Here is a 12,534-nt window from a genome sequence, read left to right on the forward strand (position 1 = left end):
AATAATGGTCAAGCATATATATTAAGAAAACACAAAGCGCATCTAGTTCCATAACTATTTTTCACATGGTTTAAGACACAAGGATATTCTAATTATCTGTCTTATAGAAACAGGCCAACTCCAATACTGCAACTGCTCAAGGCATGAAACTCACAGCTAAGTTTGCAGAACTTTAATTTGTGGGGCAGCTGCAGAATCCAGTGCTACTAGTTTGGCAGATCTGAGAACTTCTACAATGCAGGAAAAGCCTGAAACGCTGCTTTTACTGACGCTGAGAAAATATCAACCTTGACTAAAAACATACTCCACCCTTGTTAAAGGAAACAAATTGATTTGAGCTCAACTGTCAGCTTTCATTTCTAACTAAACAAACTTCAATTTGACATGCTTAGTTGGTCACCAATGAAAAGCCTGAGGCTACAAACTTGCTGCACAAGGCCATTTTTCCCTGGACACATTTGTCCTATTTTCCAAACTTGAAGCTTCAGAAAGTTTCTGATGCTCAAAACTGTTAAAATGATTACACAAATAAGCACTGTGTATACAGACTTCAGAAGAGCTTTGCTAAGAAAGCACTCTAGAAACAGTCAAACACCACTGTTCTTAACCATTTAATCTTAGATTTTCCTAATCTTAGAACCTTTCCTCTTAACAAATCCTTGAAAAGGTGCTCGATACAATTATGTAATGCTTACAACAGGCTACTTTTCCTGACTAAACAAGGACACTCCCTCAGAAAAATAAAACTGTATATTTTAAATGAAGACAATAATGACAGAACAACAGAAATCAGCAGAATTATCTTTTTACCATTAGAAAGCATTATGTTCTGCAATTCTGGAAGAAGGGAGAAAAACTATCAGACACATAACAGAGGAAACATTTTCTTCTCATATAAGATCTCATACAAGTTTCTCTCCATAGCACTCCTACAATGACAAACAAATTAACTTCAGATTTTCTCTGATGTTTTGCCACTAAAGTCTTCCTTCTTTCTTCTAGTGCTTCATCTAGAAAAATTTAATGAAATATAACAAGGGAAAGTGTAGAGTTTTGCATCTGGATAGGAACAACCCCAGGTTCCAGTATAAGTTGGGGAACGACCTATTAGAGAGCAGCGTAGGGGAAAGGGATCTGGGGGTCCTGGTGGACAACAGGATGACCATGAGCCAGCACTGTGCCCTTGTGGCCAGGAAGGCCAATGGCATCCTCGGGCGTATTAGAAGTGGGGTGGTTAGTAGGTCCAGAGAGGTTCTCCTTCCCCTCTACTCTGCCCTGGTAAGACCACATCTGGAATATTGTGTCCAGTTCTGGGCCCCTCAGTTCAAGAAGGACAGGGAACTGCTGGAGAGAGTCCAGCGCAGAGCAACAAAGATGATGAGGGAGTGGAGCACCTCCCTTATGAGGAAAGGCTGAGGGAGCTGGGTCTCTTTAGCTTGGAGGAAACTGAGGGGTGACCTTACTAATGTTTACAGATATATAAAGGGTGAGTGTCACAAGGATGGAGCCAGGCTCTTCTTGGTGACAACCAATGGTAGGACAAGGGGTAATGGGTTCAAACTGGAACACAAGAGTTTCCACTTAAATTTGAGAAGGAACTTCTCAGTAAGGTTAACAGAACACTGGAACAGGCTGCCCAGGGGGGTTGTGGAGTCTCCTTCTCTGGAGACATTAAATCCCACTTGGACACCACCTTTCTGTGTAGCCTCATCTAGGTGTTCCTGCTCCAGCAGGGGGATTGGACTAGATGATCTTTCGAGGTCCCTTCCATATCTATAGAGGTCCCTCTATATCTAAAGAGCCCTCCTACTCATTACTTATACAGGCATCTTGCTTGCCAATTCCTGCTGCCTCTCTTCACAACTGGTTGCCCAGAAGGGCCCAAGGGAACAATTTCAGTATTTAAATTCTATCAGAACTAATAGGAGTTTTGCACAGATGTCTTGCAAGATTCTTCTCAAGAAATTAATGTTTTCCTACAAATGTAAAATAATCATGTAGATCTGCTGAGTAGCCAAAGTATCTAATAAAAGTTATTAAAAAATGTACTGATGGAAAGTGGTAATCCCACATTTTGAAGGGGCTTATTTCTGTTGAGGAAAATAGTAAGGAAAAGAGTTATCATCAGGGAGATGATTTAGTGAAATGAAATTTTACAGTATGTTATTGCATTTGCAGAAACCTAGTTTGAATATTGAATACATGAAAGAACACACTGGTCCTGTGCTGAATACAGGTTCAGCAATTCTGACTTTCCCTCGTTACCCCAGTAAAATTTTTAATGCTACCTACCTGAATCATCAGCTAATCTGCTGATTCTCTCCAACACAGCAATACAATCTCTCTCATCATCACTGACTTCCTTCAAAGTGTCCAGCAAACTTCGAGCCACCATTTGCCTAGTTTACAAGAAAGATTAAAAATTAGCATTACTTACATCCAGAAATACAGCCAAATCAAGACGTTGTGCAATCATACAAGTTCCTTACAACAAACAGTACAATTTTACATAGATTCACTTTTAACTTGGTAAATTCAGTCAGCCCTGCTTTGGGAATTCTGAATCATAAAGAACTGTTAACTTTAAATGTAACATGAAAAGTATCCCCTTGGTTTACAAGGATAAGAGAAACCAGCAACAAAGATAAAAACATAGTAATCATCTGCCAACTGGGCAAACAGGAGCTGAATGTTAGGAAGTCAGTGTCAGCTTTTCATCTTTACCTCTGAATTTCCTAACTTGTTCCATACAAAGCAAGACAACATCACTATTATCAGAACAGTTTTAAACAGAATTATGAACTTATTTCAAAAATGAAAGCATGAACACTCAAGCTGAAGATTTCCAATCTGATGGTGATGTCTAGAAGCTAAACCTCATTCAAATGCTATATGGAGTAACGGGTACATACTGTGAAAACAGCATGTACTAGCCAATGTGTGCCTGGGACATCATTAAGAAATATGAAACAAGTCAGAATCAACTTGGTTACTACTTCTAATGCACAAGAAATTTTTCTAACGTTTAACTTGTCAGTGACAGGATATAGTCAAGTTTAGGTTTTTGTCGTCCAAGGTTCTGTTGCAGCCCATGTTACGAGGTCATGCCCATGAGTTACCTAGAAAGACCAGTACAGCTGACAATGTGTGGCAATCAACCTTTCTCCTCATAAATAGCCTGAAATGGCATAAGTCCTTTTTTTTTTTTTTTTTAAACCCTTTTGGACAATGTGAACATCAGTTCAGAGAGCTAGCAGGATTATCCCAACAGCAGAACGGGCAAAGGAACAGTGTCCAACATGCTGCTCGCTCTTGTACTGCCCCAGAGCAATTAATCTAAATGCTGAAGCAGCAAAGTTCAAGTGCCAGGTATTTCCAGACTGATAGAAACAGTGTGAGGATGTAGCCTGGATAGAAGCACTGTTGGCAAACAGCAGTGCTGTAGACAAGAACAGAAGCACAGTTAAGCTTGATCATGTTCACCATAAAGAGTGAATGTGAGCCATGGCCATAAACTGGTAAGAAACAGATGGTTACATTTCTAGTGTACAAGGGAAGCTTGAGAACAGTTCCATGCAACCGAAGAAATGCAGTAGCTTTTCATAAATTCCCAAAGCTAAGCAGACATTTAAATCACTGATTTTCAGTTTGAGAAAAATGGAAATGTTTCACAGCGGTCATTTACAAAACTATCACAAACTGAACTGTTTTGACATACATACAAACAAAATCCTCTAAAAATCAAACTGCAAAATAACTGTTTGCCTTCGACAAATTTCCTCCTCCTCACTCTTTCCAACTTGGTAGAAGTGCAACTTGTCTCAGCAGAGATCTCAATATGCAGTTGGAAGTTCAGCTATCAAAATCCTGATGGAGATAAACAGACTATGTGACACACTAACCCAGAAGCAAAGTTGACTTGGTCCTTTAAAATGCTGGATACCTCTGAGTTATCTTATAAACCAGCCTGCTCAGATGCATCTCTTACCTATTAAGTGTAATCTTGGAAAGCAAGAGGAAAGCCACCTGAACCACCAAGTTGGTCTCAGCAAGTAAGGAACCACAATAAACAGCACTACATCCCATCTGGCTCCTTGCAACTACAGAACCGCCACACCTGCTGTGCTGGGAGTTTTGAGAAGACTCTCACCTCCTCATCGAGTTTTGTTAGCAGTATTCTGAACAGCAGTGACTGGATCCCACAATAAGTCTTTGATAGTTCCTGTGAGTTGGACAGATGGCTATGCAGAAGCAGCCACCCTCTAAGTTGAAGGCCACAAACCTTCTGCTCAAGAGGAAGACAGAAAACCACAAATCCTAATCTGAAGTAGATACAACTTATTTATCAAATCCACTCCAAGCTAAGAAAGGACATTCAGTTGGGCTAAAGGTAGAAGATGACCCCCACCTGCATCCAGGTGTTATTTCCCTCTTTGGCTTGTAAAGGAATCAATGGATCTACATCTACATTTAGCAGATTCTGGTAAAAAGCACTACAACAAAGGCAACAGGGCAAGCTAAGCTCAGTACAGAAAACCTAACCAGGTAGGCAGTCAGAACGAAAGGGCGATCTCTTAACTCCACCCATCCGGTGTTCTGGGTGATTATGTCCACTCATGTCCTCTAAACATTAAGGGCTCTGATCTGGTTCTGCCACTATCCCTCCAAGAATCTGCTGAAATTCTTCGCATCCCTCCAAGGCACAAACATAGGACAAAGACCTAAACCTACCTTGCATTTGCCACAGGCAGAGAGCTGGCGTGTAGGCAACGAACATGGAATTACTTGAACCCTGTAAACTCACACTTTACCATGCTCTGCTTACTGAAGAGCAGAGAGTAAGCAAGGGTCCCTGGTGCACTGTCTAGCAGTCTGATCTTCCTTCTCATACAAACATTGGCAGTAGAGCTACAGAAAGCCTGTAACAGAGGACTGCAATGAACTTACCAATGCACAGTAGCATAAGGCAAGCAGTAGCTTGCCCAGCAACTTGCCAGTTAAGTGCCAGGTGAGCATTTGTGAAACAGTAACAGAGCTCTGAAAGATGACCTGTCTGGTCTAGACACAAACAAAACAACAAAAATAGGCAGACAGGCTTCATGCTTAAGAAGTAAGGAGATAACTCTTGTGACAGGGAAAAAGAAGAGGAGCAGGTTTTCTCTAAGGATGACATCCACATAAACCACATTCTAACAGGGAATCAGACTCCTTTGAGTACATGTAATAGAAATGACTCCACCAACATTAACGATGACAATTATTTCAATGGAATACATTCTGTTACTATACGTTACTCCTGGTTATCAGGGCATGATATGGGATTAGGATTAATGGTTTCTTGCCATTTCCCTACTGCCACTGGCTTGGGTTTGTGCAGTGCTTGCCTCTAATGAGACACCAAGCTCCACTAACAACTACCTTTACATATTCTCAGTGCCAGCAGAGTTGTCTGCATTGTGACAACTACCAGATCACATCTTCTTGCCCATTCAGTCAGATCTCATACCCGATTCCTCCAGGTCCAAAGTGACTTTTGCTAGCTTCTCTGGCAAGTAAAGCTTCAAATCAGTAATGCTACAATTATGAACTTTTAAAGAAAATTATTTATTCAGCATACATTTCTTTGGTATAGGACTGCAACCTAAGGAGCAATGTACCCATTTATCCATTAAACAGCTTAGAGGCCCAAGAAAGCGCAGAAGTCAAAGGCTGGAATGTAGCATGCAGTACAAATGCTTCAGCTATTATGTGCAGAAGTGGAGGATAATTATTGAAGTTCAAGTTTTCGTGACCATGCATGGGGAGAGTTCATCCAATAGTACAAAAACTGATACGATATTTTTGTAGGTACACTTCACTGCAATAAGCAGCAGAATGAAATGGGGATAGATTACAAACAGCCTGCTTTTCTGTCCACATGCAGGGGGACAAATATTTTGAAGGTTCTGCATGCACAGACATAATTAGAATTTATGACTATATACTCCAAGAAGAGCTATAAATATCTTCGTTTGGCTCATTCAAACTCCTTTTATACACTGCTTTGACCTTATTTAGAATCAATACTAAGAGTTCTAAGTGGTCTAATTACTGTGTACCAACCACCATCATTAGCCCTTTAATAAAATTCTACTATATAATTTCAATGAGTTCATCTGCACAAAGTGCATTTGGCTAGTAAGCATATATTAAAAGAAAAAGAGAAAGGAAAGAAGATAATTTTTTCTTTACTCATTTTTGTAGAACTTCTAAATCAAGATTTGACGACATCCTGTGTAACCTCATCTAAGTGTTCCTGCTCCGGCAGTGGGATTGGACTAGATGATCTTTTGAGGTCCCTTCCAATCCCTAACATTCTGTGATTCTGTGACATTTCACGTTTAAGTGAATATTGGTAGTAGCATTTAAGGTTGGCACTGTTTTCCCCAAACAATCTTAGAAGATATTCGGAATAAACTCCCACTTTTGAAATCAACATCTTTGTAGCCTTCTTAATAAGAAAGGTTAAATATGCAGAGGTACATTCAGTTATTATTAATTAAGACTTCTCTTGGTGCTTTGGGAAAATTCTGTCCTTCGATAGCTCAACTTACATCATTTTAATATACACTTAAAAGGTAAACTTTCTCAATCTATATTGCTAAATATATTTGTTATACATGTGTCTGTAAATTTGTGCACAAAAAATTGTTCTGAGGTTTGTTTCATTTTTACTAAGTTTTAGTTTTTGACATACAGTGGGCTCAAAAAGACTGAAACATGAAAACAGAAGGAAAGAGAGACAGATTAGGAAAAGCAACCTGGTTTATCTTAAAATGATAAGAACTGTCCTAGTGAAAATGCATGCCACTTTAGCTTCACCTGCATAGCTTTGGTATGAGTTTGCCATTTCCTTATTGTCAGTACATAACAAATACCCCCAAAAGAGAAAGTTTACACTGGGCTATACTGCACAGACAGAAGGAAAGTGAGTGGGGAGATAAAAACTGCAAGTGTGGATAACAAAATTCTCAGTTAACTTGTTGGTTATAATCTAATCATACCTAAATGAAAATAAGGCAAGGTAATGTATTCCACTTCAGGAAGGTCTTGATAAAGATTCCCAACATCCCACCAAACATGCAGTCTTGGAGAGGTTTTCGATACACATTACAGCACAGAAGGCTGAAAACAGCACTCTACTGTTTTAGTGGGGGTACTTTCTGCATACAGGTCCTAGTCTTTACATACACAGTAAAATGAGTCTTGACTCCACAAAAGGGAGTGAATAACTGGAAAGGCCTATGGTATAGCCCTGATACATCTAAAAATGTATTGCTACCCTTAATTTGTTGGAAAGGAATTGATTCCTTATTTCCTGAACCAGAGTATACATTCTAAAAACTTCTAGACAGTTTTCCAGAATCACAGACATGTAAAACCAACATTTATATTGCAACTGTTGAGTCAGGAATCAGATAACCATATTAAAATAATTAATTGACACACATGGTACAATCTCCTTTCTGATGTTTATCTCTTTTTCATTGGGAGTCTAGAAAGCAAGACTGCCTTCTACCAACCACATCAGAAACCACGTCTGTGCCATGAAGCTAGAGGAGCATATGTTTTTGCCAAAAAAAGACAAGTTACCCAGAATGCTTTAGGCCAAATCTTCACCTATACTGTATATAGCAAAAGTGCTACTGATCAACTGTAGGTGAGTACACACACCTCTGCTTAATCCTTCTTTGAGATCTAATAAATCCTCAGTTGCTGCTGAGTGCTGCTCTAAGACTATTATGAAGTTGAACTATTTCAGAGAAAACTATTCTAAAAAAGACATGAAATGCAAAGAAGTACTTCAGAACACAAAGCAGCATAGCAAGAATACAGCTTAAAAATATGTATTGCTATATGTAGATATAGTGTTGATAGCCAAGACTGATCATACTGATGCCAAGATTTACTTTTCTTTGAAAAAAAAGGGCAATGGCAATTCCTCAAAAAGTAGGCTGATCAGAAGAGTGTCTGCTGTTCAGGAGCTACCTCACTATTTGAACAGATCTATTGGTGAGTGTTGTATACTTCTAAACCTTCTTAATGAGGAATGGAAGCAAGTTAATGACAATAAAGCTTAGGAAAATTCACAAAGGATTTTTAAAATGAGACAAAAGCTATGCTCCAATCTGCACCAACAATTGTTTTTTAAAGCAAATAGTAAAAGGGAATCCTCATCCATGCATGAATTCACACACACCAGTGCTACCAGACACAAGGTCTCCGTGCGTTTCAAAGGTGATGGTCTTGGCTTTCTGCTCGGCACCTACTCTTGCTGCAATATGACATCGGATTATGAAGGCATATGCTAGAGATGCTTCTCAAATCTTGCCTGAAGGCTGCCTCTTCATTAAAAAAAATCCATAATCAGAGTCCCACTTGCCTTGATTTCAGATACAAGAAGGGTCATTTATTGTAATATCTGTCAGGTTCCCCTCCATTCTCATAGACTAGGACAACATCCGTGGTGCTGATCAGCAACACTCAAAACAGTGAGGATGTAGACTATAACATGCTAAATATTGTGACACAGCAACCCCTTCCACCATTTGGGAAGCTGTTAAAGGATTCCCTACCTCACACTTTTTTTTTTTTACAGCTCATCCCATCAAAAATCATACGTATTTAAATGAAGAAGCAATTCCTACTTGCAAGTTCCAAATCCTATCTGCTAAAATTCCTTAGGATGCAGACGTAGATGCATTTGCATGTCAGAGCAAGTGTCTTTCAGCTTCAGACACCAGCTGAGAAATCATGAGTGCTCAAGGGATCCACTCAAAGGAGACTAGGCTTTTGTAGTAATTGTTAAAAATTACTTAACTTTAATCATTCAATATAACCACACACTGCAAATATGACACATATGTAGATGACTAATCAGACAGAAAATTATAATTTAAAAAATGCAAAGAAAAATATTTAAAATGAAATTTAAATATTTTTTTTCCTAAAAACTAAAAGCAAATTCATCCACTCAAAGAAAAAAAAAAATCTTACCCTACTTTACCCAGGCTCAGTGATTATGTTGCAAGGATTTGGGCACCTATAATTTGAAGCTTCCACACAAATGCAGGTTCAAGGTCACATAAATTACTGAAACATTATTAACTCAACTGTAATATAGTATTAAACTACACTCAAGTAATTGTATGAGATTATACCATTCTAAGATACATTAATTAACTTGTTTACTCTTATCTTTTCCCAATGAAATGTTCAGGTTCATCTGTCTAGAAAAAAATCTTTCCAATTATTCCCGAGACTAAGTAATGCTGAATCATCATAAACTGCCTGCAATAGTTACTCACTATCAGCGTGATATAACTGCTACTCACAGTTATACCACTAATGGGTAGCATATGCTATTCCCTATATTTTCTTTAGGTAGCATAACACACTAGGCCTACAAAGAGAGCAAGGATTAAATGTGTTTATACCAAATGAAAAAAAAAAGACATATGCCCATGACCAACACTCTCAAACAAACAAACACAACAAAACCCCAGGGAAAACTATAGTTACTCCATCTATCTTGCCCCACAGAAAAGCACAGAATGCATAAATCTGGACAGCGTCATCAAAAAGATTTCAAGTTCATGCATGCCCCACACCCCATGCAATATATACTGAGAGACTCAGAGAGAGGTTTTTTTCTTAAATAGGCAAATAAAATATTAGAACTACTATTCTTGTTTAAAATACAAATCACACAACTTGAGTTTCTGAGTTTGTTCTCCTCCCTACTGGCTTTTATTACACAATTGTCAGCTACAGCCCTGAAGACTCCTCTTCCCTCCCATGAAAAGTCAAACACACAAAAACTGTTTCATAGTTGGCAAATCGCTGATTTCATCTCAAATTTTAAAATACCACAAACTCTGCAAGGTTTTCATTCTGTTTTCTTGAAGTCCAAAGGGGGGATGATGTTCATACATGTCATATGGAATTTTGATTAAGCACAGGGCTAAATTCTTACAGAACTCAGGCCACAAAAAAAACAAAAACCAAAAAACAACAACAAAAACAAAACAAAAAAAAAAAAAAAACAACAACAAAATAGAGGCTAACTTACAGTGTGGTTGATCGCAGACTTATCTTCTGCATACTGCTAAATTAAGAATTCAACATAAAAGCAAACATGCTTTATTAAAGATTTACTGGGAGCCCTAACTAAACTATGTTAAAATAAAATGCCAGAAAGCATCAACCTTCACATATTTTACACATTTCTGTGATCTTGTACCTGTTTATAGTTACAATTAAAATAAATTCTGTTTTTTAATTTCTCCATTCCATTGCACAGTGGATGTTCGAAGCAAATTTGGGGGGGGGGGAGGGGGATGGGGGCAGCGTTTCTGCTTGATGTATACTACAATACCTGTGCTTTTAAATGCAACAACTAGCTCCATGGCATTACAGAAATAAAAAGGGGAAATTGCAGAACACGGTATTAACTGGGCAAGATAAAACTTCTTTTTTCAGCAGTTTTGCATTTTCAATAACCAGAATCAGCTATACCCAAACTGTAAACGAAGGATGAGGATGATCCAGCAACTCTTCTGGGGTTTACCTGCCAATCTACAGTGCTGTTCTTTATACTCTCCTGACCCTTCATGAAGTATTTTTTTAAAGTCACCTTCCACACAGAGTTATGGATACAGTTTGCTATTATCTTCTAGTCCTGTGTCAACAGGAAAGTTAGCATCCACAAAAAAAAAAAAAAAAAAAAAAGAATGTGGTCCAATTAATGAAAAAGTCCTGAACTATGGTTGCTTAAAAGGTAAGGAAATGGGTTTTTGCTGTCATTAATATTTTGCTCTCTATAAGTAGAAAGAGTACCAGCAAACAGGAGGAGTGGAAAGTGAAGAATTTTTTAAAGTAGTTAAGATGTTTTAAATTATTTGTATTTCATGCAAATTAACTTCAGTCAGATTTTAATCAGACCATAATCAGTTTACATACCATAAGCCGGACAGGACATTTAAAAAGCATACCTGTTAAATATGTTTTCACTTGCAGCGTACTTGTCCAGTCTTCCCAAAGGCGTCAACATTTCATCTTGTGAGACAAAGTCCAGGGCTGAAGGTATAATAATCACATCAGACTCTGAGCTGTAGTCATCCACACCAACTATCAGAGACATCAGAAATATTCCTTATAATCACAGTACTTTAACACTAAAATGATGTCTGTTGTTGGTCTGAAATGCAAAAGGCTAGGCAAGGTCGCATTGATAATATATTTACTAACTGCACTACATTGTTTCTCTTAGCTTTCCCCAACTCCCGCAAGTCCTTTTCTAGACAAGAGTGATTATGTATAAACTGCATTAAAGGGATTTTGAGTAATTTTCTCTAAATTCCCAAACATGATGTTTCACTGAACACCCAAGGTTCATTATATTTTTAGCTAACAAACAGTATTTTTTTTACCTTGTATTTTTATTAAGCAAATGACTTTTAGCTAATTCTAAAATCAGCTTTTTGAAAATGCACTGGCTAAAATCATAGCAGTAGTTAGCCCAGAGATAAAGTTAATACAACAAAATCTAAGAGAACAAAAACAAAGCTTCTTTTTTTTTTTTTAAAATAGATCTTAATTAATAATGTTTAAAAGTTCAGATGTGTGCTGCTGTATCCAACTACCAACTAAAATAGGCATAATTCACCTATTGCAGTTACTAATCGGCACATCAACAAGGAATTTCATATAAACAGACACCTTTATCAACACAGAAACACAATGAAATGGAAAAGGGGTCATTCCTGCCCTGCAGAGCTACTTGACAAATTAGAATTTGTGCTACCATCTTTTCTGGTTTCTACATGCTCTCTGAAGTGCTCAAAAACTCAGTCCCATAAACACATTAGCCTACAAATGCAACAATTTCTTTGCTATTACCTCAAATGCATTCACTTATTTGCAAGAACTATCACAGGTCACCTGCTTTACATCTGAGAACACAACACTACAGTACACTACAACTATTCTTCAGTCTAGCCAAGATTTTCTGAAAAGCCTTTCTGAAAACTGGCAAATAGAGATGGACAGAAAACAAAGACAGACAGATCTAGAAGTCCAACAATTATTTATATTTTTTATACATATATATATTTATATATTTATATATGAACTCTATAGAGGAAAGAAAAAAAATGGTTGTCCTGTTATCTTCCATACTATGTTACGTAAATTGATTATCATTATATCATTATCTTCAATATTCAGGATACACAAGCAGCTACCATTTTCTGAATGTCTTATTTCAAATGTCAAAAGATTTAACACCAAACTCTCCTTAATAATAACATTTTTAGACCTAAACTGAGTTAACAACATCCATTTACCAACAAACTAATTCTCCCATTTTCTAGGTAGAGAATTAATTGGCATTGTTTAACTGACCATAACTAAATCCCATCCCTGGAGGAAGGTCCAATTTCTGCAGTTGCTGACAGGACACAAAATCCTTGCCAGAAAGCAAATGAAGTAGTG

At 37.7% G+C, this 12,534-nt stretch overlaps 1 protein-coding gene across 9 annotated transcripts in view; it reads right to left on the bottom strand.

Moving 5' to 3' along the window:
* PPP4R1 (protein phosphatase 4 regulatory subunit 1) overlaps nucleotides 1-12,534 on the bottom strand; it is a 68,715-nt gene that overhangs the window by 41,335 nt on the left and 14,846 nt on the right. For 3 of the 9 annotated variants that reach the window (XM_071804246.1, XM_071804245.1, XM_065830855.2), the window contains 2 exons: nucleotides 11,034-11,169; nucleotides 2,293-2,399 (listed from right to left, as the gene is read on the bottom strand). The exons of 1 other annotated variant lie outside the window; for it this stretch is intronic. In XM_071804246.1, coding sequence (XP_071660347.1) covers nucleotides 2,293-2,399; nucleotides 11,034-11,169 — 243 coding nt within the window. Of the gene's footprint in view, nucleotides 1-2,292; nucleotides 2,400-4,731; nucleotides 4,845-11,033; nucleotides 11,170-12,534 lie in introns of those variants that run through there. 5 more of the 9 variants (XM_071804248.1, XM_071804247.1, XM_071804250.1 and 2 more) reach the window with 4 other exon arrangements.

The sequence above is a fragment of the Patagioenas fasciata genome, chromosome 2, assembly GCF_037038585.1.
Source record: "Patagioenas fasciata isolate bPatFas1 chromosome 2, bPatFas1.hap1, whole genome shotgun sequence".
Taxonomy (NCBI): domain Eukaryota; kingdom Metazoa; phylum Chordata; class Aves; order Columbiformes; family Columbidae; genus Patagioenas; species Patagioenas fasciata.